The following is a 27017-nucleotide window of genomic DNA, read 5'->3' as shown; positions in this document are numbered from 1 at the left end:
TGTCACAGAGAGCAAATGACCTGGAAGAGCCGCTAAACGGAATGGACAGTGTCTTGAAAGGAGGATATAAGATGAGCATCAACAAAATCAAAACGAGGATAATGGAATGTAGTCAAGTTACGTCGGGTGATGCTGAGATTAGGAAATGAGACACTTAAAGTAGTAGAGTTTTGCTATTTGGGGAGCTAAATAACTGATGATTGTTGCAGTAGAGAGGATATAAAACGTGGACTGGCAATGGCAAGGAAAGTGTTTCTGAAGAAGAGAAATCTGTTAACTTCGAGTATAGATTTAAGTGTCAGGAAGTCGTTTCTGAAAGTATTTGTATGGATTGTAGCCATGTATGGAATTGAAACATGGACGATAAATAGTTTAGATAAGAAGAGAATAGAAGCTTTCGAAATGTGGTGCTACAGAAGAATGCTGAAGATTAGATGGGTAGATCACATAACTAATGAGGAGGTATTGGATAGAATTGGGGAGAAGAGAAGCTTGTGGCACAACTTGAAAAAGGGATTGATTGGTAGGACACATTCTGAGGCATCAAGGTATCACCAATTTATTATTGGAGGGCAGCGTGGTGGGTAAAAATTGTAGAGGGAGACCAAGAGATGAATACACTAAACAGATTCAGAAGGATGTAGGTTGCAGTAGGTACTGGGAGATGAAGAACCTTGCACAGGATAGAGTAGCATGGAGAGCTGTATCAAACCAGTCTCTGGACTGAAGACCACAACAACAACAACAACCTTTCTTGTAGAAGGGTCTGCCAATGTAATTTTTCCAGATGTACAGAAATACATTACTTGAGAGTGATGTGTAAATACTGCAAATGTGAATGAATGAATGCAATGTGTATATCTAGGAATCTGAAAAAATTAGGATGTGCAATAAATGCGAATTCTGCCTCAGAACGTGAAAATGTGAAATTAGTTAAAAAATAGTGTTTCATAGTGAATTTCATCCAGATGAACTATTTTATCAGGGATAATTTCAAGCAGTTTTGTTTTCCACATATAAATATGGGAAAAGTAACAAATTTTCAGTCGCCAGCATTGAATGACACCTGGGGGCTCTATACTGTATCGTTAAAACTGATTGGTGTGGTAGGTTAGTCTCGGTAGTCATTTTTGGTTCATTATCTGAAGTAGCGATTCTGTAAGCTTCTGAAACCTGTTACCGATTGGTCCCGCTGCCAATTTTCTGACAACATTACGAAAAGGTGGTTAGGTCTAGGTATGGCCACTCGTTTGATTCAGTGTGATTTGTTTACAACTAGAATTTGTTATTTTAGAATTATTGAGTGATTTTAGTTTCAGATTTAGTGATTATGATTTATTGAAGAATCACCAGGATGCATCTGAGTGGAAAGTGAGTTCATAATACACTGTTTTCTTTTGTTAGAAATATAGTTTTGTATTGTTGTTACAGTGAATGATTATAACACAAAAAAAGCATTTTTGACGGTATTCTCACAATAAAAATGTTAGTTTTACATAATTAAGAGTTTAAAAATTATGAAATTTCAAAATGTCGGCTCTGCTTATGTATGTTACACGTGTTTTATCTGGAATTACTAGCGACTCCGCGTACTTTTTCCCACATTGGTTTACTTATCAATTATTGGAACATGTTTAAAACTTTTAAGTAACAATAGAAAGTTATTTTGTGAAGCCTGATAGTGGATGTAAATCTTTCAAAATTTCATACATTTATGGCTTATGCTGCATCATTTGGCAATGAAGTCAGCCTACATCTCTCTCGCCTAGAATTACCATGCTGGCTGCATGTGAGCTGTAGTAGCCAAGCGGTTAAGGCAATGAATAGGAGTGCTGAAGGTCGTAGGTTTGCACACTGTTGGCATTGAAATTTTTTTTCCCCTCTTCATGTTTGTAACACATTCTGAGACTTAATTATTGGCGAAAGTTAAGTATTTTTTCTGAAATATTCATTATTATTTACATATAAGAGTGTGCTTTCTCAATAATGTGTATCATCTTTTATATCACGACTTCCATATGTTTAAGAAATAAAAGGTGAAATTGCTGTGCATGAAACACTTGTCACAAATAATTCACCACGTTTTTCCAAATACACAGCGATTCCCGAGTGTGTGGTCAGATGGGAATCTAAGAGTAGAACCTAAATCACTGAGAATGAAAGTAACAGCAGTCATGTTTATACTCTTGTGTGTCACAAGTATTTATTTGCAATTGAATCTTTAACAACAGTAGACAGAGAAGAAGGATCCCCATCATTATATTTTTAGACTATACTACCATCTATGAAAGATTTTGATGCATCAGATGCGTATTATAAACTATGACGAACTTCAATAGCTGCACTTGCCACACACTGTCAAAGAGGCATTTTTTAAAATTTTGTTTTTAGGAGCCAAATTGTTTATATGCTGTATAGGGAAGCAGGCTACTTCATCATCTGGATCTCTAGGAGCAAGTTACAACCACATTCTATGCATCTTCTTATTCTTTGAGACTCTCTTACATAATTTTTCGAGTTCTTGGAGGTTGCCATATGCATTTCACTTCTTTTATTTGTGAAGCATCATCTAACCAAACTGCCTTCAATCAGTTGCTTATGTGGAACATACTTTCATGAATTTTGAAGCAACTAGGGGGCAGTAGAAAACAGAGAAAAATGATGGATTTTTTGGCCTGTTTTGTTGATGTATTTGTACACTGTGGTACTATTCACCATTCCTAACTCACATTCCAAACGTAAAATCCAAAACAAGAAGTTGATGTGAATGAGAATAAAATGACAAAATATATGGCATTTATGATCGTTTCCAGGACATAGTTAAATATCCTATTGTTATTATTCATGGATGGAAACACTTGGTCAGTGAAATTTGAACAGTGTTATGTACTCTTCACATACTTTTTGGTTCTGCGAAGAAGAGCAGCTTTGGGTTCGTGCCACTCTTTGCAATGCAGTGCGCACATGCGTGGGTCTGCACCAGATTGCTTTTGATTGATTGGCACAAGGAGAACTGACAACAGTGTCTTGGTTCACTAGAACCACATGGCATCACTTCCGAAATGTTTACAGAATAACACGGGGGCTCTGCTTCGAAAATAACACCACCCGGTGCACTTGCCTACCAATGCAATCGGCAGAGCGGCTAAGACATACAGAATAGAGCTCATGGCAAAGCCCATTTTCAAACAGAATGCCCCTAAGAAGTCATTTGGAAACTATAAAGCACACCCCTGCAAGAACAAAATGACATATCAGTCCATTTGTAACTTATGCTCTGGTGCTACAGTAATTGTAGGAGGTGAAATAGTCTCCATAAGATACGTACGTGCCTTGTGTGGCAATTTAGGAGTCAGCCACGGAACATGGAATCATAGACCATAAAATATGCATAAATTTGTCTGCTAACTAAAGTAGTTGTTATGTGCACAGTTTTACATGGGAGGTGTTTTTAACTAAGGTTGTGGAAGATACATATAGAAGTTGGGCCTGAACTACTTCATTTATAGTGCACAACCTCAGCAAGCAATTGTGTAGTGGCTGTTACCAAATGCTTTATGCTCTCTGTTTTGCTTCGCTGATTGTTCTTTTCTTATTTTGAAACAAGTGAAGAGACTAATCCTGCTCCATCACGGTGTTAAGAGTATTTAAGAAGAACTTGAACTACACCAGAAGGGATCAATGGTTCCTATCAATGTGCACGAGTTCTGCTTTTCCAGAAACACAGAAGACAGGTGTAGGTTGACTGCCCTTTAAGAGGTAGGTGCAGCTGGTTTCCTCGCATCGTTACTCACCACATGGGTGTTCAAAGCTGTAATTAGTTCACATTCGTGGTTGACTGCCATGCTATATAATGTATAGTAGTATGCTAATCGTGCATTACATGCTGTTAATTAGAAATCAGTGTTCTGCTGATTTTGTAAGTATTAAATTGGATGGAGGAAAAAAGATAATGTTGAGAAACCTGCTAAATGAGAGAAGTGCTCTGTTCATTAGCATGAAAATGCTGCTGCACCTTATCAGAAACAATGATTTGTTGAAAGCCAAATAGAGCCACAAGAAGAAAACAAGCAAAGACTATTTTGGGGAAAAAGGAAACTGTTGAAGAGTCTACAAGATCAAACATTCTAGGCAAAAATCTCATGTTATATAGAATAGAAACTACACCAATTTCACCAAAAATAGATACTACTTGGTAGTTACTATGTCTATGTTTATACATCATCTTTATCTTCACATTACAATTTCCTTCAGACATGCCTGCATTAGAGTCCCAGTCCAGCACAAATCTTCATTTGTCACAAAGAGCTGATGTCAATCCAGATTCGCAAAATGCAAATCAATTTCATAAAATTTATCACAGCTGTAATCATCAGAACAGATTCTGTGGATGTGCATGGATGCCTGAAGGACACTGTAATGTGAAGAAACAGACACTGTATAAACACATATATTGTAACTGTCAATAATATATCCATGCTTAGACAGGCTACAATTGTGATAAAATACTTGTCTCTCCCCATGTGAGAGTCAGGAAGTTTCCTTGCCCGAGGATTTGTACTCCATGACATATGGTAGTCTGGGACAGTCCTAGAGGCGTGCTTCATATCTGAAGCTATTAAGCAGATTGCTTGCGCTAAGCAGGAAATAAATTTCTTTTATTTCATCATACATTTCACCAATCTCTTCGTCATCTGCAGAGCTAGTTGGCATATAAACTTGTACTACTGTAGTAGGCGTGGGTTTCATGTCTATCTTGGCCACAATAATGCATTCACTATGCTGTTTGTAGTAGCTTACCCGCACTCCTTTTTTTTTTTTTTTTTTTTTTTTTATTCATTATGAAACCTACTCCTGCATTACCCCTTTTTGATTTTGTAGTTTATAAAAGAAATTATTCAAATAGTGAAGGGAGACGAAAATTTAATAGTCATGGGTGACTGGAATTCGAGTGTAGGAAAAGGGAGAGAAGGAAATGTAGTAGGTGAATATGGATTGAGGCTAAGAAATGAAAGAGGAAGCCGTGTGTTAGAATTGAAGTGGCTGCTTCAGAGGCATTTCAGTAATGCTACAATTATCAGGCGTCATGTCCCTCCAACCTGACCATCCATATCACCTGACACGGGAAGGGGGGGGGGGGATTATCTGAAAGATAATGTGCTCAGTCCTCAAGTTACAAATGTAGGTCAATTGGTGACACACACTGTAAGATGCATTCTCAATGGGACCCCCTGAGACACTCCGACATGCTGTGGAATGTGCTGCTTCTCCTCGATTTCAACTTGTGTTAGAAAACTAAAGACAGCATACTGAACACATCTTGCGCCAGTCTCATGGCAACTAGAAGTAGATGTCATTTTGGTTTTTATGCAGATTTTGAACCCACGGCAATTAAAAACCAATGACATTTTTCTTTTTATGAGGTTTTTGGCTTCAGAACAATTAAAAGCCAATTTTTCTTTTCATCTGATGTGGTATGATCTTTCCCTGGTAGATGGGATTACCTAACAGTGCCACAACTGTTGACTCCTGAACTTGTGCAGTCAATTGCAATGAACAGTATGGATGGTGTAATGTGCAACCACAGCCATTGTATTCTGATTCATCTGTCATTTGTAGCAGACCTCATTCTGATAAGACATTTTCTGTTTTCTTTTTTTCCCTTTTTTCCCATGATGTTTCCCCAGTGTGATTAATATGCTGCTCAAATCTGATGTCATTCTGAGCAGTGGTTTCCTTTCTACAGCATTTTGAAACTAGAACTTTAATTATGGACACCCTGTGGATCAAAATGAGATGGGAAATGCAAAACTGCGAGAAGAAGCTGAAACTACACTCCTGGAGTAGATAACATTCCTTAAGAACTAGTGGTATCCTTGGGACAGCAGCCATGACAACTATTCCATCTGGTGGTGCAAGATGTATGAGACAAGCAAAATACTCTTGCAGACTTCAAGACGCATGCAATAATTCAAATTCCAAAGAAAGCAGGTGCTGACAGGTGTGAATATTACCAAACTATCAATTTGATAAGTCATTGTTACAAAGTGCTAACACAAATTCTTTACAGGAGAGTGAAAAAATTTGTAGGATCCCAGTTGGGGAAGATTAGTTTGGATTCTGGAGAAATGTAGCAACTTATGAGGCAATACAGATCCTGCACCTTATCTTAGAAGATAGGTTAATGAAAGGTAAACATATGTTTATAGCATCCATAGACTTAGAAAAAGTTTTTGACGCTATTGGATGGAATACTCTCTTTGAAATTCTGAAGATAGCAGGGGTAAAACACAGGGAGCCAAAGGCTATTTACAACTTGTGTAGAAACCAGATAGCAGTTACAAGATCCAGAAATGAGGCACTAAAAGCAATAGACACGTTTTGCTACCTGGGCAGCAAAATAATTGACAAGGGCCAAAGCAGAGAGGATATAAAATATAGACTAACAATGGCATGAAAAGCATTTCTGAAGAATGGAAATTTGTTGACATCGACTATAGATTTAAGTGTTAGGAAGTCTTTTCTGATGGTACTTGTCTGGAGTGTAGCCATGTATACATGTTGAACATGGACAATAAACAGTTTGGACAAGAAGAGAATAGAGGGTTTTGAGATCTGGTGCTACCGAAGAGTGCTGAGGATTAGATGGGTAGACCATGTAAATAAGGAGGAAGTACCGAACAGAATTGGGGAGACAAGAAATTAGAGCACAACTTACTAAAAGAAGGGATCAACTGATAGGACATATTCTGAGACATCAAGCGATCACCAATTTAGTACTGGAGAGAAGTGCAGGGGGAAGAGAGGTAAAAATAAAATTATACAGGGAGACCAAAACATGACTACAGTAAGTGGATTCAGAATGATGTAACTTGTGGTTATTTGGTGATGAAGGGGCTTGTGCAGGGTAAAGAAGCATGGAGAGCTGCATCAAACCAGTCTTCAGGCTGAAGACCACAAGAACAAGAAGATTAATGTAGTAGAAGACAGTCCTGTAAATGGTCAGAATGTTTCACTGAGAAAGTGTATTACATCTGTAAATTAACTGACATGTTACATTTCATAGCAAGAGATTACAATTACAATCCACTGAATACGCACATAACTGACTGACTAATTGCCTTTTTTCTTCCGTGCCTTATGTAGCTTTATAAACAGCTCAAATGGCATTACTTCTGAAATGTCATTATCTTCATGATTAATTATCTGCATTTTTGGTCCATTTTGTTGAACTATACAGACATTTAAAAAAAATTCTGGAATGCCTCATCAAATTTCTCTGTGTTGTTACTGAGCCATTCGAACCAAGGAAATGAGGTTTTCAACCCAATATAACATTCTGTTTCATTTTCTTCGTCGTTTGTATTCCAGTATCTGTTCAATTTTTGACAGCCACAGATTGGTGTTATGTTACTTCACTCAAAAAGTGTTGGTCCCGATTTAGAATTTATACAATTCAACATCAGATGATTTTCATTCTTTAGACCAAAACAGACGAGGCATTGGTTTATTGGTCAGCTGCCGCAGGATAATCAGCAACTCACAGTTACAAACATCTAATAGAGATGGTTGGGCTAGAAGCTTTTTTTTTTTAGAATGTAACTTAAGAGAAATGTCCATCTGGAGCCTTTGTTTCTAGAGTTTTCCTCCAGTGAATCATATTCGTAATGTTGGTCACATTTTCACAATCACAAATGATGGTTTACATTATTAAAAACTTTCGTTTGATCAGAAAATAAATCTCCATTGTGTGTGTTTTGACACACTTACAATGTATGAAAACAAATACATGAATGTTTACAATGTATATGACTGTCAAAAGTGCTGCAATACAGTGATACATTACAAAGATATGGCATTTCAAAAAAGGAAGTGCATAATACTGTTAAATTAGATTGGAAAAGTATTTTACATTAAATGTAAGCCATCAAATACAGAGAAATGAAAAGGATGTTGTGAATTACAGCTAAAATGTCTTTACATGGTGGCAAGTACAGCATCTAATAAAGTTGACTATCAGGGTACAATGAAAGAAACACATTTATTGGTAAACACATATGAACAGTTCACAATTCTGGCATGAAATAGAAAATAATAGCCATTATGGGTAGAATGATAACATCTCAACTGGAGTCTAGCTTAAGTCCTAGGTTGGTGTCAGCTTGATTTCCTACATAGTATCTGGCTCAGTCAAGCACAGGCTGGTCAGTGGGACGTTGGCAATGTGCTGGTGGCTCATGCTTAAACCAACAGTGGCTGCTGGGGCATGAGGGTATTGATGGGCCCAGCCAGATGATGACATCCTATGAGATGTCCAGTCATGTGCAGGCTGGCCGGTGGACTTTGGAAGAACACTCTTGGCAAATGGGAAACTTGTGCTTCAACCAACGGTGGCTGTGTGGATGCAATGGTGCAAACAGGCATGGACAGGTGATGACATGCTAGGAGATATCCAGCCAGTGTCTGGGTTGAAGTCCAGTTGGAGTTCTAGGTTGCTCAGGTCTGACATTCAGCTGGAATCCTGGGCTGCACTGGGCTACCACTGGTGAGCACTACCGACAGATGGGCAGCAGGGCACAGTCGGCGCAGAGCCCACATGAGCAAATGCTGCTGAGTAGTGGTCACACAGCATCTTAAATAATCAGGCTGAAAGATTTCCATGACGTGTAATGTGGTGCATAAACACAGCATACTGCCATGTTTGCAGTGCCCTGGTTGGGTGCGAGTGCTGCTGATGGGCAATGTTGACACCTCTAATGGAGCCCATTGGAGTCTGTTGTGTACACAGAGCAATTTCCTGCTGTGTGCACAAATTGGTGGGTTGCCGTTGTGGTCCACAAATGTTTAGTAAGCATGCAGTATGTCTGGCTGCATTTGGTCAATGATGTCAAGAGTGCTGCAACCCTATGGCTGTGGGTGTATGTACTGGTGGCAGCAGCGGCCAGGTGACTGGCCTCGTCACAAAACTCTTCCCCCTTTTAAAAAAATGGTGGATCCATCAAGGTACTGACATGCTAGGCTACAGCAGAAGTGCTGGCAGATGTCAGGGAAGCTGGAAGCAAGCTTGACAGCCAGTGGCCATCAGCAATGCTGTCGGGCTTTTACTAAAGGGAAAACGGAAATGCCCAGATGGGCAGAGACAGGATCTGGGGTTGTGGGCAAACTGCTGGCTCTGAAGGGGAACGGATCTGTGAAGTGAATGTGCTGGAGTAAAAACCCACTGGAGACAGCACAGTAGGTGGCCAGGAGGGAAGAACTGGATTAGAAATTTGCACCAAAAGGAGAGTGGTATATCTGTGTGGAGATGAGGCACAGGAAAGGCACACAGATAACTGCCCTGCAAGAAGCATCTGATCAGTTAAGGGGGCCTTACTGGTGGCAAAAGAAACCATGCCGGCAGCAGAAGGGGCTTGCCGGCAAAAAACAATTGCATCAAAGTAGGCACAAAAATGAAAATAATGGAAACCTGTTCACCAGTTGGTGCTGGACCGGGGAAGGGCCTGTACCAGCATTAGAAGTCAAGCCAGTAACAGAAGGGAAGAGCCTTGCTGGCAGCAGAAGGGAAGAGTTGTGCTGGCAGCAGAATGCAGAGCCGTTCCAAATGCTGAGAATGTGAGCTCAAAGTCCTGGTGCTAAGGAAGTGACACGATCATGTGTGAAAATGGGGGAAACAGCAGCTAGCAAGTGCAGCTTGGAATGCAGCACTGTTTGCAAAGGGCACGTGAACCTAAAGTGTCCTCATGTGGTAGCAAAGACAGCATGTAATACAGCTTGCTCCAAGGACACAATGAAAGAAATAGACTGACAGAAAAAATTGCAACAACAAAAAATAATTAATGTAGAGCAAAGAAATTTTGGTACTACATTTATCTAGACAACATATGTAAGTTATTAACACTGCAAGATCACTCGTTAATGTAAGCACGAGGTAAGCTACTGCAAATGTAAATGCTGGTACATTAATATCCGGTGTAACTGCCAAAATGTTGAATGCAAGTATTATTGTATCATACAGGTTCCAAATGTCAGTTTGTGATATGGAGTTTCATGCCTGTTGCACTTGGTTGGTTAATAAAGGGGCAGTTGATATTGTTTGTGGATTATGCTTGAGCTGTTATCCAATGATCTCCCATATGTGCTCGATTCGAGACAGATCTGGTGATCAACCAGGTCAAGGCACTATGTCAACACTCTGTAGAGCATGTTGGTTTACAATAGCGGTATATAGGTGAGGGTTATCCTGTTAGAAAATACTGTTCATGAATGGCAGCACAGCTGGTCAAATCACCACACTGACATTCAAATTTGTAGTCAGGGGGCAGGAATAACCATGAAAATGCTTCAGCTGTCATATGAAATTGCACCCCAAATCATAATTAGACATATAAGTCCAGTGCATCAAGCAGGTTTGTCGCAGGCCCTGAACTGGCCTTCTAATGAATACACAGCTCTCTCTGGCATTGAGGCAGAATCACCTTTCAACAGAAAACACAGCAGACTTCCACCCTGCCCTCCAATGAGCTTTCGCTTTATGCCACTGAAGTTGCAAATGGCAGTGGTTTAGGGTCTGCAGAATGCTGCCCTGTAGGGCAGTTGACTTTGAGCTGTCCTTGACATAACTGGTTTGTAACAGTTCGTTGTGTCACTGTGGTGCCAACTGCTGCTCAAATTGCTGCTGCAGATGGAGTACAATACACTCGAGCCATACACTGAACACAATGGTCTTCTCTCCCAGGAGTACTACATGGCCATCCAGAGCCCAGTCTTCTTGCTACCATACAATCTCAGTGACTGTTGCTGCCGGCAATGATGCACAATGACTGCTGAGACTTTCTGCAGTATCACAGAACATCCAGCTTCTTGTAGCCCTATTACACGGCCTTGTTCAAGCCCAATGAAGTGTTAATACATGTCTTTGCTGCCTTAAAGATATTCTTGACTACTGGTGAATGCTACTGATAGATGGGCAGCAGGGTGCAGCTGGAATACAGCCTGAAGTGAGAGCAAATGGTGTTGAGTAGGAGATGTGCAGTGTCTTAAATAATATGGTGGAGGATTTCCATGAGGTACGATATGATGCACCACACACAACACCATATGTAACGTTCTTGAGCTCATAGACTTTATTGAACACATCTATATCCCACCCAAAAGAACATTTGCACCACTGGACTTATTCAGACTATATACGAACATCACTGTTAAAGAGACTATTAACAGTGTAAGAAAAAAGTCTACTTAGATATAAGAAAATTAGTATTGCAGAGCTCTGTGAGTTCACAGAAATATACACAGTTATAATGCAGCACAATTACTTTAGCTTCCACAACAAGCTCTACCAACAGCACGATGACTTGCCAATGGGAAGTGGCTTGGCTGCGATAATAGCTGACATTAATTAATGACTATGTCTCAAACAAAATAGTCTACAGCAGAAGATATTTTGATGATACAGTCTCACTTTTTGATTGTACAAAGAGTGAAAGTGAAGCATTGGCAGTAGACCTCAGCAAAATGAATAAAAATATTAAATTAAAGTTGAAAATGAAACGAATAAGAGCATTAATTTTCTTCATATTAGAATTTATAATAGTGACCATATACATCAAGTTAGTATCTACAGAAAACAATTGTCACAGACATCATCAGTGACAACTAATTATGCCATCCCAACCAACACAAAATGGCATATTTCAGAGTGATGGTACACCAAATGCAGAAAGCACCTATGAATCTCTCAGGTCAACAACATGAAATCAGTGCAATTGAAACAGTTAGTTACACTAATGACTATGAACCTGAACCTATACTACTCGACACTCTCCTCAACAAAATAAAAACAAAAGCCATAGGTCCACTGAACAGCAAGTCACACAACATTTACTCCAAAACATACCAATCTCCCACAGAAGCCAAACCTACACATACTGTCACCCCATACATAAGCCCACTATTGTACTAAGAAGGAAACTTATTTAAAGAGAAGAATATTAAAATCAGATTCTGTACTAACAGTATGCTACAACAAAAAGTAATCCATGATGTAAGTCCTTCGATGAAACCTGATAGTAAAACAGGGTGTACAGGCTCCAATGTGATTCATGCCAAAAATTCTACAATGGACAGACAAGCAGAAGTTTTCAGATTAGGAACAGAGAACAACTTGATGCTTTAAGACTTGGCAACTTCAACAAATCTACATTTGCAGCCCACATTGTTGAAGTAAACCTCTTAGTGAGAAACACTGAGAACAACATGGAAATATGGTATTTAGCACAAAAAAGTGCCGCTATGAATCTGTTAGAAGAAATAGAAATACACACACCTGACTGTATCTTTAATGAGCGCACTGAGTTCGCTAATACTCCTTTTATAAGGGGCATTCAAAAAGGAACGAACAATGTGCAAATCGGTGACAGGAAGGTAATATCGTGGCGTGTGTAACGTGGCGTGATTCTGACCAGAGCATGGACATTCACAGGCTGTCGCTAGAGGGCATGCGTGACAATACAGAGCTAGTAGCGGCAGGTATCAATCCAACCAGTCACATTGCAAACAGTGACATGGAGGTGTCACAAGAAGGAGTAGGATGAACGGACATTCATCGATGAACGTCAGAAGTGTATGGTAAACACGTCATGTCCCTTGCAAGGGTCAAGGTGTGGCACAAGCGCTTAAGGGTAGGACTGGTGTCGTTAGCCGATGATGCATGGCCAGGAGCACTACGCTGCAATCACGTCATCCAGCTGGTGGATGCACTCATTGCTCAGTACCACTGAATGACAGTGAAAGTCTAAGCCGCCGTGGTCAGATTGAGTGTCAGAAGTGTTCACACCATCATTTAGGAATGACTGCACATACGCAAAGTGTGCCCCACAGTCTTCAACCACACCAGGAAGCATGTCAAATAGCCCACTATCTTGCTTATCTCCAGTGCTATGCTCGGGAAGGGAATGCGTTCCTGGCATGAGTGGTGGCGGGAGATGAGTCAGGGTGTCATCACTTCAAACCAGAATCAGTGGAAGCATTCAGGGTCAATATATATATAAAAGCCAAGGACATCCACACGAGTGCAGGAAAGGTTATGCTGATATTCTTCTTTCACCAAGATGGTTCCCTTCTTAATCACTTCCTGTAGCATGGAACAACAGTGAACACCCACTGTTACTCGCAAACCTTGACCACCCTTTGCCAAGCGATCAAATCAAAACGACCAGGCAATCTCACCCATGGGGTCATTCTACTCCATGTCAGTGCAAAGCCTTATGTGGCCAACAGAGTGAAGGCACTCCTGCAGAAATTGTAATGGGAGGTTCTTGGCCACCCTCCATACAGTCCGAACCTCTCTCCCTGTGATTACGCCATTTTTAGTCCCCTTAAAATGGCTCTGAGGCACAAATGATTCACCTCTCACAACTACGTCCAGCTGTATGTGCAGAACCGGATAACATTGCAGCCCCAGGAATTTTATGAGACAGCCATTCACTGCCTTGTGCCAGAGTGGGACAAGTGTCTCAACAGTCAGGATCTATACTTCTAACATACAGGTAGTGGTTTCCCTTATATGATAAACTTTCAGAAAGTACTTCCCACACTCCAATATAAATAATTGTCCTACACCTATATGCAGTTAAAGTAACAAATCTTATAATAATGTATATATCTACAATAGTCAATAATTTCCATGACACTAAATATAAACAAATTTTAATGTACTATCACCATCAATGTTCAAGCTGTGCATACAGATTTCAAATACTTTTTATCCACATTTATTTCTCTATAATTTTGTAAATAAAATCATCTTTTATTTATCTGTATTTAATGGTGTACATTTAATGCGAAATACTGTTTCAATTTAACATAACAGTAATGTATGCTTCTTTTACCGAAATGCCAAACTTTTGTAATGTATCACTGTATTGGAGCATCTTGACACTCATTTATTTGCTTGTGGGTCAAAACATGTGGTGCACATTGGAAATTTGTTTGTGATCAAACACAAGTGTTTAATAACGCAAACCAACAAATGTGATTGTGAAAATACAACAAACATTACAAATACAATTCACTGGAAGAAAACTGTGAAAACAAATGCTCCAGATGGACATGCAAGACACATTCTAACACAAGGTGTAGAGCAGCCAACATGTTTTTAACTGTGAATATTTGATTATCCTAGAGCAACTCACCAATAAACCAATGTCTCATATGTTTTGACAAAACCATGAAAGCCCGCCTGATGAATTATATAAATTCAAAACCAATAACGGTACTTTTTGAATAAAGTAACTTAAGACCAATTTGTGACTGGCTGTACACCACCAAACAGTTTATTTTGCATAATAGCCACAGTCTCCAACTACGTTATCATATGACAAAACTCATTCATTTAATGATAGTAGTATTTTACTCAGGCTTTTAAAGAAATAAGGTTAAAAATGTGCTGTTGTGACTCTGAGTGCACACCACATTTTTCATGCTTTTACTGTTGGCTGTCCAGCTGCGAACAGTCATTTTTATAACATGATATTTTGACAGTGTAACTTTGCCTTCGTCTTCAGGTGGTACCTGTAGAATGAGCATCTTTGCTACATTCTGCCTCCTTTACACTCTTATCTCCCCCACCCCTTCCTCTACTGTCAGTTGCATGCCATGACAGATGGAGTAGTGGGGCAACAGAACTGCCAGATTCTGGGTGCTTGCTCTGGTCCCTCAGTACTCCTGTGCCCAGCTTAGGGTGCACAAGTCACCCTCAGGCGATGCTATGATTTTAGTTGGCTGAGTGCAGGTCCCAAGCTTTGCTAAGAATGAACTCAGTGTCTCTGTTGATCAGCTATTCAGCCACTCGTATTTCAATAGCCTCCTTCAGAACACAGTCTCAAAATGATGAGATTTGTATTACTGTTTCCATTTCTTCATACTTCGTGGAGTCCCCTGCTGCCATGCAGAGTTCCGAAACTGCAGATTTGGTGGGTTGCTTGAGCTCGGTGCATCTTCTGTCTTCCTTGCATCTTTCTTCGATTGTTGGTACAATCTCCCCAATATATGCCTTACTGCATTTACATGAAATAATGGTAAATGCTTGATTTATGGAGCCACAAGTTATTTCTCTGTATTTAATGGCACAGTTTTGGAGTTGGATGGAAAATGCATTTATGTCAGGCCAAGATCCTGCCGATTTTGTTTGATACTTTGCTGGCACACTGCAGATATGCCATTGCCTTCTCCTTCTTCTTGTTGTTTTCTGTCTGCTGGGCTTGTACTTTCTACCTGAAAGCAAGTCGGATTTGTCTCTAATCATACTCATTCTTCTTGGAAGTGTGGTGATGGTGGCTGGCAGCATAGAGATACTAATGAGTGTGGGCGGCTTTCCTCTACACACTGTGTCCTACAGTGCTGACTGTTCTGCACTTGACTAAGATGTCTAAAATGGGGGGTTCACCACTCTCATCCATCCCCATGATGAATTTGATACTTGGGTGCTGAGAGTTCAGATTTGGAGGAACTCCTGAAGTCTTTCACTCCCTTATGGCCACACCACAAGCGAGTTATCAGCATATCTGAAAAAGCATGTGGGCTTCAGTGTAGCTAAGACCAACAGTGTGAACAAGAAGACTATTGAGCTCCTGGGCTGGTCCCTGCCAAAGGAAATTGTCAAGAAGCTTTGACCAATAGCTGCTGTACCACCAAGGCTCTATGGCATATCAAAGGTTAACAAATGGGATGTTCCTCTACATCCTCAACACAGACACAAGAATGCATCAGCAGGTCAAACATCAGGAACTTAATACATATCATTCAAGAGGTGCAAGAACTATGCGTCCATGACCAGGACCTTATGGTGAGCTTTAATGTGGTATCTTTCTTCACCAGTATGCCACTTACTGATTCCCTCCAAATGATCAGTGGGAAATTCAACCTGACAATGACTAACCTCTTTGAATTTGTCCTCACATTAACATTCATTCTCTTCAAAGGTGAATATTATGAAGAAAAAGATGGTGTCACCATGGGGTGTCTTCCACCACCAGTTGGGGGGTGGGGGGGTGGGGGGAAGCTCAAGAAACAGCTGCACTGAAGCTTATATGCTGCTTCAGATATGTTGATGACACATTTGTTGCATGGCCACATGAGAGTGAAAGACTTTAGGAGTTCCTCCAATGTCTGAAATCTCTGCACCCTAGTATCAAATTCAATATGGAGATGGAAGAGGATGGTGAACTCCCTGTTTTGGACATCTTAGTCAAGCACAGAGTGGATGGCAATATAGGACACAGTGTGTACAGGAAAACCACCTACACTGATTTTTATCTCCAGGCTGCCAGCTGCCATCATCCTTCACAGTGTGAGGGTGTGCTAGGTAAACTGCTACACTTGGCCTGTGGAATATTATCAAGAGAGATTAACCACATTAAGCAAGTTTTCAATAAGAGTGAATATGGTGAGAGCCAAATCCAATGTGCTTTCAGGCAGAAAGTACAAGCACAGAAGACAGAAAATGATAATGAGGAGAAGATAATGGAGTATCTGTAGCAAGCTGGCAAAGTATCAAACAAAATTGGCAAATCTGAGCTTGACGTAACATGAAATGCGTTTTCTGTCCACCTCCAAATATGCGTGACCTACTGAAACACAACTTGGGACTCCATAAACCAGATGTTTACCGCATTCCAGGTAAATGTGGTAAGGCATATATTGGGGACACTGTATGGACATTTGAAGAAAGATGCTAGGATCACAGAAGATACACCGAGCTTAAGGAACCAACAATATCTGCAGTTGCAGAACACTGCATCGCTACAGGGGACTCCATGAAGTATGAGGTGCTGAGACAGACCTAGTCGTTTTGGCACTGTGTTCTGGAAGAGGCTACTGAAATACGAGTGGCTGAATAGGCTGATCAATAGAGACACTGGGTTCACTTTCAGCAAACCTGGGACCCAGCACTCAGCCAACTAAAATCACAGCATCGATCGAGAGTGATTTCCACACTCTACGCAGGCCACAGAAGTACTGAGGGACTAGAGTTCGTACCCAGCAGCCAGCTGTACCCCCCACTACTCCACCCATTCCGGCATGCAACAGACAGTGGAGGAAAGGGTGAGGAACTGTAAGAGTATAAAGGAGCAAAAGATGCTCATTCTACATGCATCACCTGAAGATGATGGCAAGGTACCCTGTTGAAATACTGTCTTACAAAAACAACTGCACCTGGCTGGACATCCAAGAACAGCGCAAACGGCTGATTCACTGGGAAAGCCTAAAATCAAATACCACATTTTTCATTATAATCCACCAAATACATGCACAACTGTATAAACATCACTTAAGCTTAAACAGCTTCAGGTGTCTCAATGGTGACTGTTCACAGTTGTCAAAGAGGTGGTCTCTGCCATGTCTGTTCAGGCACTACCTAGTCAAGGCTTGTCAGAGTCCGTCTGACCTTCTCCATGATATGTGCAGTTTTTTCATCACGAAACAGAACACTTGATGAGTTAAAGTAATAATTCTTTTAAAATTGCAGTTAAGTTCAATTTTACACGTTTATGCTTTACAAAAGGCTGTTGTAGAGTTTTTTTATGTTTTAATTAATAACAGAGGTTCTGGATGCCATGTTTTGTCTCTCTCTCTCCCTCCCTCCCCTATTCTGGAAGTGACTACACAGCATATGCAATATTACTTGTTCTTGTGTTTAAATTTATTGTATACAGAAAACAATAATATAAAACTTGATATTTTTTTTATAATTCTCAATGTTGGACACTGATTTTCAGAGAGCAGAATTCATATTCTTTATTAATTCAAGGTGGTAACTAAAATAAGATATAAATCTTGATGGATCAGATTTATTTGTAATGCACTGACAGTGGCATTTTTTTCTCCTGAGCAAGGTGAGAAAGTGCCAATCTGCTGTCAGCTATCGTGCAGTAGTTTTCCCTCCTTTTAATCCAGTTTGTTTTATCAGGAGTTTAGCAATTTTTTGTTTTTCCCATACAATATTTAGCTTTGTTTTTACAACTCCCATTCATTTCAACATCTTCTTCCCCCCACCTCCACATCATGTCCCTTGTAGTCACAACTGTTTCTGCAAGCTGTAATTTCTCAGGTTCAAATACCATCTGTTTATGGCGTTTCATTGCTGATTCCCTGTTTTTCTCACATGACTCGTCTAACTTTCTTAGCCAGATGATGGTATCATGATACAGGGCAAGTCTTGAAAACAGTGACTAAGAGTGAACTTTCATTCTTTTTCATAACTTAGTACCACTCTTTCTCTCACTCTTTTGTATCTGTTCTACATGCTGTTTTAAGCTAAGGAGAATCTAGTAACCCGTTACCCACAACAATCTCATTTGAATCTCGATCTGTTGATATTGTGCCTTACAATTTATGAGCTTGTCTACCATCTGTACCTATTATATAATAAAGCCCCAGGCCATTTTTTTCTGTTTGCATGTGAAAGCTAATCTCAGAAACTGCTGTAGGGATTTTGAGATAGTTTTCATTAATAGATAGATTGAATATTCAGGAGGAAGGCTTGTGTACATTAGTGTTATGCCAGACAAGTCATCCTGCTGTCAATACTTAGGGCTACCCACATGAAGCAGAGGGATTGTTCAGTCAGTATAAAGCTGGTGGGAGGGTGTAAGGAGAGGCTGGGGAGATTATCTTAAGTAGTTATCTCATATTAGGAAATACTGTATGAAATGTGAAAACTATTTTCATGGAATTTAAGTATAAGAGGTGGTACAAAATGCAGAACATTAATATTTCTGCACAGAATTTCAGACGAAGCTGTTACATCACACAATGTTTTTGTTCCTACCAATCTGTAACTCAACAAAATCACAACTAAAACACAAGTCAGAATCCAAAAGATATTAAGAATATATGGATATTTGCCTCCTTACACTGGCAATTTCATAATGGAATACGGAAATTAAACTATTGCATGGGAGATGTAGCCAGCATCCTACTGTATAAGAAATCTTTTTGGAAAAAAATGTGTGTACCTGTTGTTCATCATAAACTCCGAAGGATTCAAGAGCTGACATATCTGCTGCAGTCTCCTCAGTACCAGATGTGTTTGTAGCCTCAGCAGCTCCACTTGCTAAAAAAATGGCACAATAATAACAATACAATTAATAATAATAATAATAATAATAATAATAATAATACAATTATTTGGTACAATACAACCAAAGGGTTGACTAAAACTCTAGACCAAGGTGTTGCTATGATGAGACACTGTGGCTGCGCTCACAAGAATAAATCCTCTTCCAGCCATCCATATTAAGGATTTCCATGGTTTCCACAAACTGCTTAAGGAAAATCCATGGTGGTTCATTTGAAAAAGTCATGGTGGATTTTCATCCACCTTTCCCAATTTGAGCTTGTTCTTGTTTTTAATTACCTCATTCTTGATAGGACACTTAACTCTTATCTTGCTTCCTTTCCTTTCTCCTTTTCTTTCTTACGTTCACTGCACCCAGTAGTTACCTCACCCAGTGGTCTCAATGTGCCCAGAAATTCTAGACGATACAAACATTGTTGTTAAAAGTAATCACACAGTTATCTAATTTTGATGGAAAGAAAATGTAAAAATATAATTAATATTTTCATCCTTTTTCATCAGTTGTTACTTTAGTTACATTTATCACACATATATGAATAAATATTATTTGACGATGGAAAGTGCAGGATGGAATTAATATTTGCATATTTTTTCCTCAGCTGTTACTTTAGTTACAGTTATCATGCACATATGAATAAATATTATTTAACAATGAAAAGGGCAGGATGGAATGACAATAACAATATGGAAAGAACTGATTGCTACTCGTCATATAAAGGAGGCATTGAGTTGCTGACAGGCACAATGAAAAAGACTGCAAAAATATTAAAACTTTCACATGAAGTCCTTCTTTGGCAATGTATTTTTTACTGCAGAAGAATGATTTTGTCTGAAAGCTCCAACATTTTAATAGTCTTTTCCATAACGTCTGTCTGTGACTCTGTGCCTCCTCCACATTGTGAGTAGCAATTTATTCTTCCCATGTTGTTGTTAATAAACATTATCTGTCTTTTACGATTGAATGTTTATTATTATTTTCAGGAAAAAATGTTTCACCTGTTCATATTAAGCATGATCAGTGTTACCAGGTGATTATAATTTGAGTACAGCTACTCACAGAGGTCCAGTGTGGGCCATAATTATTGTGTGGCAGCAAAATTTTGTAGGTATTTTAATGCATTAATGCAAATCTGATTTATATTGAAAAAAAAATTATTTTCAGTTTTGGCCACCAGGTGAGAATCTGGCACTGAGCATGTAAGAAAGACATATAGAAATGTTTCCATATGTAATGGATTAGGCATGGGACATGAATGAAAATGTCAAACAAGTGTGAAAGGCATAATGTTGATTTTATTATTAACCATTGATTACACAATTTGTTCAATATGAGCACCAAGGATGTTGACAGGATACTGCGCAATGCCAGATTTGCACCTGATGGCCAAAATTTGAATTAATTTTTTTCCAGGGTAAACTGGATATGCAGTAACACCAAGTTTTGCAGCCACTCGATAATTATGACCCACTTTGGACCTCTGTGAGAACTACACTTTAATTATAACCACTAGTTACATAAAACATAAAATGGATCAATGTTTAACTATACATTTGTTATTAAGAGATCATGGAAACACTTTTAGATTGTCTAATTATTTACACTACTTAGAGTGATAGAATTGTGGCTTAGAATTACTTCCAAGTCTTCTACTGTCTTTATGTGATCTTATCTGTGGCTCTTGTGAGTGCACTATATCAGTGGTAGTCAAACTTTTTTACCTAGCATCCACTTTTGTGTCTGTTAGTAATAAATTTTTTGAACCACCCACTGGTTCCACAGTAATAGTGATTTATAAAGTAGGTAAGTAGCTTTACTTTCTAAAATTTATAAAGTAGAGTCACAGAAAGTTAAAGCATATATAAATAATTACCAACCAAATACTTTATGTCAAAATTTAATGAAAACCTAATGAAAGTGGATAAGGACCAGGTTGACTACCAATGCACTAGAATTAACTGTATGTCACAATCAGACATTTCAGAGGACACACCATTGCTTGCTACCAACTATCCTTGGCCTTGCTGCAGCAAGATTGGCTGTGGTATTATAAGAACAGTAGAGAATAACAGTGAAGTGTTATGTTGGGGTGGAGAGGAAAGGTAGGTCAGTGGTGTGGTAATGGGGGCACTATAGTGGAAATTTTGTTTGTATGTGATTGTGATTGTGTGTGTGTGTGTGTGTGTGTGTGTGTGTGTGTGTGTGAGTGCAACTGTGCAGCCACTGTGATCAAGGCAGTGAAACTAAAATTTCTGTTCTCTAGAACACACACAACTCCAACACTTTAACAAAGAATTGGTGGAACTGGACAGCTTGCGAGCTTGAGGTCAGCAAATGTTACCTAGATGAGGTTGGTCACAATAATCAGTGCTATGTTAATGTAAACTCTGGACATGTTTCAGCAATCACTGTTGAGCAGAATGGTAGAACACTATGTGTTTCAGAAAATAAGAATCTGCTTAACTGTCTTAACTGCATGAATCACAGTATCAGGCCCACTTTCTTCTCCTCACACCAGTACTTCTGAATACGGTATCACATAACACAAGTTTTCTAAAATTGTTCACACTGATATTAACACATATTTAGTTCTTCGTGTTTGTTTTATAGCAAGATAACTTAACAGTTACACAAAACAGACTCAATGCAATAACCGGATACGCAATGTTTTGACTCAAAAACATGTTTGCTAACTTATGTAATGACACCTGACTATTACCAATTTGACAATATTATGAAAAGGTTAGATTACTACTCACTATAAAGCATAGATGTTAAGTCACAGATAGGCACAACAAAAGGCTACTAACATTGCCAGTCTTGCCCTAGCGGCCAGAAACAGTGGTCATGTGTGTGTGTGTGTGTGTGTGTGTGCGTGCGTGCGTGCGTGCGCGTGTGTGTGTTGTCTATCTCAGGAGGTGGCCTTTTGCCCAAAACCTTACAACCAGTAGTATTTTTATTGTGCCTGTCTGCGACTCAACATCTCCACTATATGGTTAGTAGCAATCTATCCTTTTCATAATATTGTCATTATTCCATCCTGGCTCTTCCACTGCTTGATATTACCACTTTGATCTTTTTGTTTTCAAACACATAGGATCGGAGGAGTAACATATTCAATACCGACATGCCTGCAAAAATAAAAATTCACATTCTCTAAAATAAAATGTATAACCTATCAGTAAGTAATATAACTTGATTACAGCAAGCAGAAGTAGAAATTTAATATGAAGTGTTTTACAACCCCATGCAATATAAACAAGGGATTATTTGTTTTGTTTTCTGTTTTCAAAGTATCAAACAAAATTATTAATACTGTCATAAAAAATTTACTACGTTATAGTGATTGACACTCAATATCATTAAGCACAGGCCTATACTTCTATCTGTTGTGTGCCTATACTTCTATCTGTTGCTCAATGCACACACTTAAAAAGTGACTGTACTTACTTTGATCTCTAGTAAAACTGGACCATGTGGCCTGCTTTCTGTGATGCAAAGGTACTGATGGTCTTACTGATACCAAAGGATCTAGCTCTTTCAGTACTGAGGAGGCTGAGTTCATTACATTTGTCTTGGGCCATAGAATTCTGCAGATAGTTCTTGATAAGTTTGGGCTTCAAAAATGAGTGTTTAACCAAAGAGAAGTAACAGGAACAGTTAAAAACACATAAAATGCTGTGCATGAATACGGAATGACTACAGCTATGATTCAGATCTGTATTACTAATATTTTGGTAAGCCAACTGCAGAGGTTGATGTGGCTATTATTCTCTTCAGTGTCTTTTTAATAGCTGTTAGCTGGTCTGGGCATTAACTGGATACACCCTCCTCATATCCATTTGGAGAATTACTGCTGCATTGTAAATCGCTTTGTCAGATGCTGAATTTAGAAATTTTAGACAATTTTTTTTGAAGAAATCCTTAACATTATGCATATCCTCAAATCTGCTTTTTAACTGGACTATAATAATGTCCAAACAGTGATTAACAACAGTGGTTCTGACATACATATTTTGATCCACTAGCTGCTCATCCCAACAGAATACGTCACAATGTTTTTTCACTTTTCTAGTTATTTTATCTCCAAATTGTGGTGAAATGCCCAACTTATTTGCTGAAGACCTTGCAACTTCAAAATTCTTTTAACAGCAAGATAAAATATCAGCTGCTTTCTCAATAAGAGAACAACACGATTTATCAAGCTCTACATTTTTTGACTGCATAATCTGAGGTTCTAAACTTGTGCATTCACTATCTGAAAAATGAGTTCAAATTTCGCTAATTGGTTTTTCAAAACAGCTGCTTGTTCTTGTTCTTTTTCTTCTCTTTCTTTTCTTATATGGCAATCTTATTCTCAACATAGCCTTAAGTACATGGTGGGGCAAATGAAAGTGGTCTGGACGAGTGGTTATGAATGTATGCTTATAAACCCCCCCACCAACAGAATGGAGCAACTGCCAGTAGAGTCAGCCAAACCCCAAACCTTAGACCATAGTTACACAATCTTCATGCCTGTCAGAGTTGTTCGCAGAGGTCAGTCTGGTTGAAGCTGTAGCTGGCCAACCAGTCACTTAGTCTGTCAGTGTGTGATTACTGTGCATGGGGACCCTCAAGTCTAAAGTGTATCGTAATAACCCTCATAGTCTTCAAGAACTGCAGTAGAACATTTCAGATAAGACTGTAACAATTCCAGCAGCCCATGTACGATCTGCCATCAGCACCTTGCTGACTAGGGCCCAAATGTGCCAAGAGAAGAATAGTGCTCAATTTCAACATCTGCTATGGTCAGGTTAGTACAGTATTTCCTCTCCTCTGCTGTGTTTCCTTGTTCCCTGGAACTCTATTCCCTGGATCACTTTTATTTGCTCCATCCTGTACATTAACATAAACATAACGAAGTGATTTAACAGACTGACATCTCGAAGACCAAAGCGTTGGGTAAAGCTTTTTTAAGATACACAAACATACCAAAAGTTCCCATATTTTAATACAAAGACTCAATAAAAGATACAACTGTGGTGTCACCACCAGACACCACACTTGCTAGGTGGTAGCCTTTAAATCGGCCGCAATCCGGTAGTATACGTCGGAACCGAGTGTCGCCACTATCAATCATTGCAGACCGAGCGCCGCCACACGGCAGGTCTAGAGAGACTTCCTAGCAATCGCCCCAGTTGTAGAGCCGACTTTGCTAGCGGTGGTTCACTGACTTCTACGCTCTCATTTGCCGAGACGATAGTTAGCATAGCCTTCAGCTACGTTATTTGCTACGACCTAGCAAGGCGCCATACTCAGTTACCATTGATATTGTGCATCATGTACTGTCCAGAGCGACGTTCGTCATTAATGGATTAAAGTTAAGTATTCCACCAGCTACGTCCGTTTTTCTCAATTCTAATTCCCTTGTCATGTTCCAGACCTCATGCCAGTCTGCGTGAGCTAAAACGCGTGTATTTCGGCCTCCTGTAGTAACGGTGTTGGCTCTCCTGCCAACCACAACAACAACATTTCTACTGTGTCACAAAGGGACCTGACTTCTTGAATTCCACATACAGCATCATTAAGTAATAGATTTAAATAATGCACATTTCTTGCAGTTCTTTGTTGAATTCTCTTTCTCACACCTTTGTGTAAGTCTAGTATATTTGCACAACTGCCATAACCCTGACCATGGCATTTAGTTAACAAAAGTCCCTTATTGTCTACTGCACATAGTATTTCCTTTTCTATTAATAATGTATTTTGATCTATTATTTCACGAACATCTAAAAAGCTTTCATTTATCTTCCTGTCACAAGGATTTCCGGTGACATCACATGAAACTGTACACATCTAAATATCTCAGTTAATTGTCCTCTTTTTGTAATTGTAATGGTAGAAAAGAATGGTAAAGCTTTAATGTCATTAATAATTTCTTTTTCAGATGCACAAGGTATGAAATTTATTAACTCATTCTGAGTAGTAGGGCTAAGATATTTTTGTGTGAATTTTGGTTTACTTATTCGATCTCACAACAGTGGATTTTAATTTGCAAGAAGTTTGATAGCTGCTAGAAAATTACCACTATTTGAATTTTCAGTTTCTACACACTTGAGAAGCTATATTACAGGATCCTAATGTTAACATCACATTTGTAATGGGCTGCAGGACCTGTTTCCATACATTCTCACGTTTCTTTAATTCCAAATCTATAACTGCGTCAATTGTGGTTTTGTCACAGTATTAACTGGAATTGAGGCATTTCTTCAAACACACAAACTAGTTTTGTGCCACACTATTGATTATCCATCACCAATCTCTTCCCTTCAAGCTGAAAATGATTTCTGTCCTCCACAGAGCCACCATGGTTTACTATAAACAGTCATTTTTAGATGAATAACACAACCAGTCTCTCCAAATTCTTTGTACTGTCAATGTGAAGGACCTGCTTTCCTGCTTAGCATCTTTGGAAAATGGGCTTGTTGCCTGATAAGGATTTTACATGACAAAGAACTTTCAGATTTGGTGTCTCCATCTAACTGGTAATCTGCATGACCATTTGAATAATCTACAGTATTAATAAGCCTAATTATATTTATGGCAATTTTGTTATAATAACCTTTTTTGGTTTCATAATTGCTGTTACCTATTTTCACATGCGAAGTGCATTAACTTGTAACACAGCAAACTTTTATAATCACTGAGCTAGCACTGCTTTAGGAAGAGAAGAAAAAAAACTTATTTTCACTAATTTAAAACCACTGTGAAGTGGATTTTAGGTGGTACATCATATTTTACCACATATTATTCTTTCAATTCTTTTGTGGGTGAAGCTCAGGAAGAATGACCACTTCAATGTTTTTGATTACGTTGTAACTAGTCTAATCTTGCCTTTGTAGCCCTTATGGGACCAATACATAGGGCATTGCAGTATGCCCAAAATTTCTCACTTAATAATGGCATTCAAGAGATAATTAGCAACTATTTTTGCTCTCTCATGGGTTGCCATCCAAACAACTACTACGCAGTTTACACTTCAGTGCTTGGCAGAGAGTTCATAGAATCGCTTTCAGACTATTTCTTGACCATTTCACAAACAAACAGCATGTGGGGAAAATGAAGATTTAAATCTCTCCTCGTGAGCTCTGATTTATCTCATTTTGATATGATGTAACTGGGAGTCAACAAAATATTTTCACATTTGGAGGAGAAATCAGGTGATTGAAATTTTATGAAAAAATCTTGCTGCAATGAAATGGCCTTCGTTTTAATGATTCTCACCCTCAATTCACTCATCATACCTGTGATGCACTCTCCTATTTCATGATAATACAAAACAAGCTGCTCTTCTTCGAGTTATATCAATGTTCTCCCTCTCAATGTTCTCCCCGCCAATAAAATATAACTGTAATCCTTAAGTATTTATTTTAATTGCCAACCTTCAAATTTGTGTGATTTATGGTGTATTTGAAATTTGATGGAAATAACCCCCCCCCCCCCCCCCCCCCTCCTGAAGGAACTCGTACTTTTCATTATTTAGGGTCAATTTTCACACCGTGTAGAAATCTCACCTAAATCATTTTTCAACTGAGATCCTTAGAAGCCAAGGAGTATAAGTGACAAATTTTTAATTTTTGAGTTAAGTGTTGATTTCAGTAGTTAAAGCAGACACAAATCTGTGTGCTAATAGATACAAGTAATAATCAGTCAGGTTCTGACATCTGGCAACTGAAAAGAAAACTGCTAAGATTATCTCTTATTTTCTCTGGAAGTCAAAGGGTATATAAGTGGACTTGTATATCTTGGTTACCAAATGATACCAAACAGCTCTCTGTTTTCATGGCTGAGTTTTTAGCAGAAGTTATTTAATTTAAAATTATTATGTTGGTTCTTTGTGAT

At 38.9% G+C, this 27017-nt stretch overlaps 1 protein-coding gene across 15 annotated transcripts in view; it reads right to left on the bottom strand.

Moving 5' to 3' along the window:
• LOC126272912 (ABC transporter F family member 4) overlaps nucleotides 1-27017 on the bottom strand; it is a 202419-nt gene that overhangs the window by 10149 nt on the left and 165253 nt on the right. For all 15 annotated transcript variants that reach the window (XM_049976184.1, XM_049976177.1, XM_049976189.1 and 12 more), the window contains one exon: nucleotides 19017-19114. In XM_049976184.1, coding sequence (XP_049832141.1) covers nucleotides 19017-19114 — 98 coding nt within the window. The remainder of the gene's footprint in view (nucleotides 1-19016; nucleotides 19115-27017) is intronic.

The sequence above is a fragment of the Schistocerca gregaria genome, chromosome 5 (genome assembly GCF_023897955.1).
Source record: "Schistocerca gregaria isolate iqSchGreg1 chromosome 5, iqSchGreg1.2, whole genome shotgun sequence".
NCBI lineage: Eukaryota > Metazoa > Arthropoda > Insecta > Orthoptera > Acrididae > Schistocerca > Schistocerca gregaria.
This window is presented reverse-complemented; position numbering and strand designations above follow the sequence as displayed.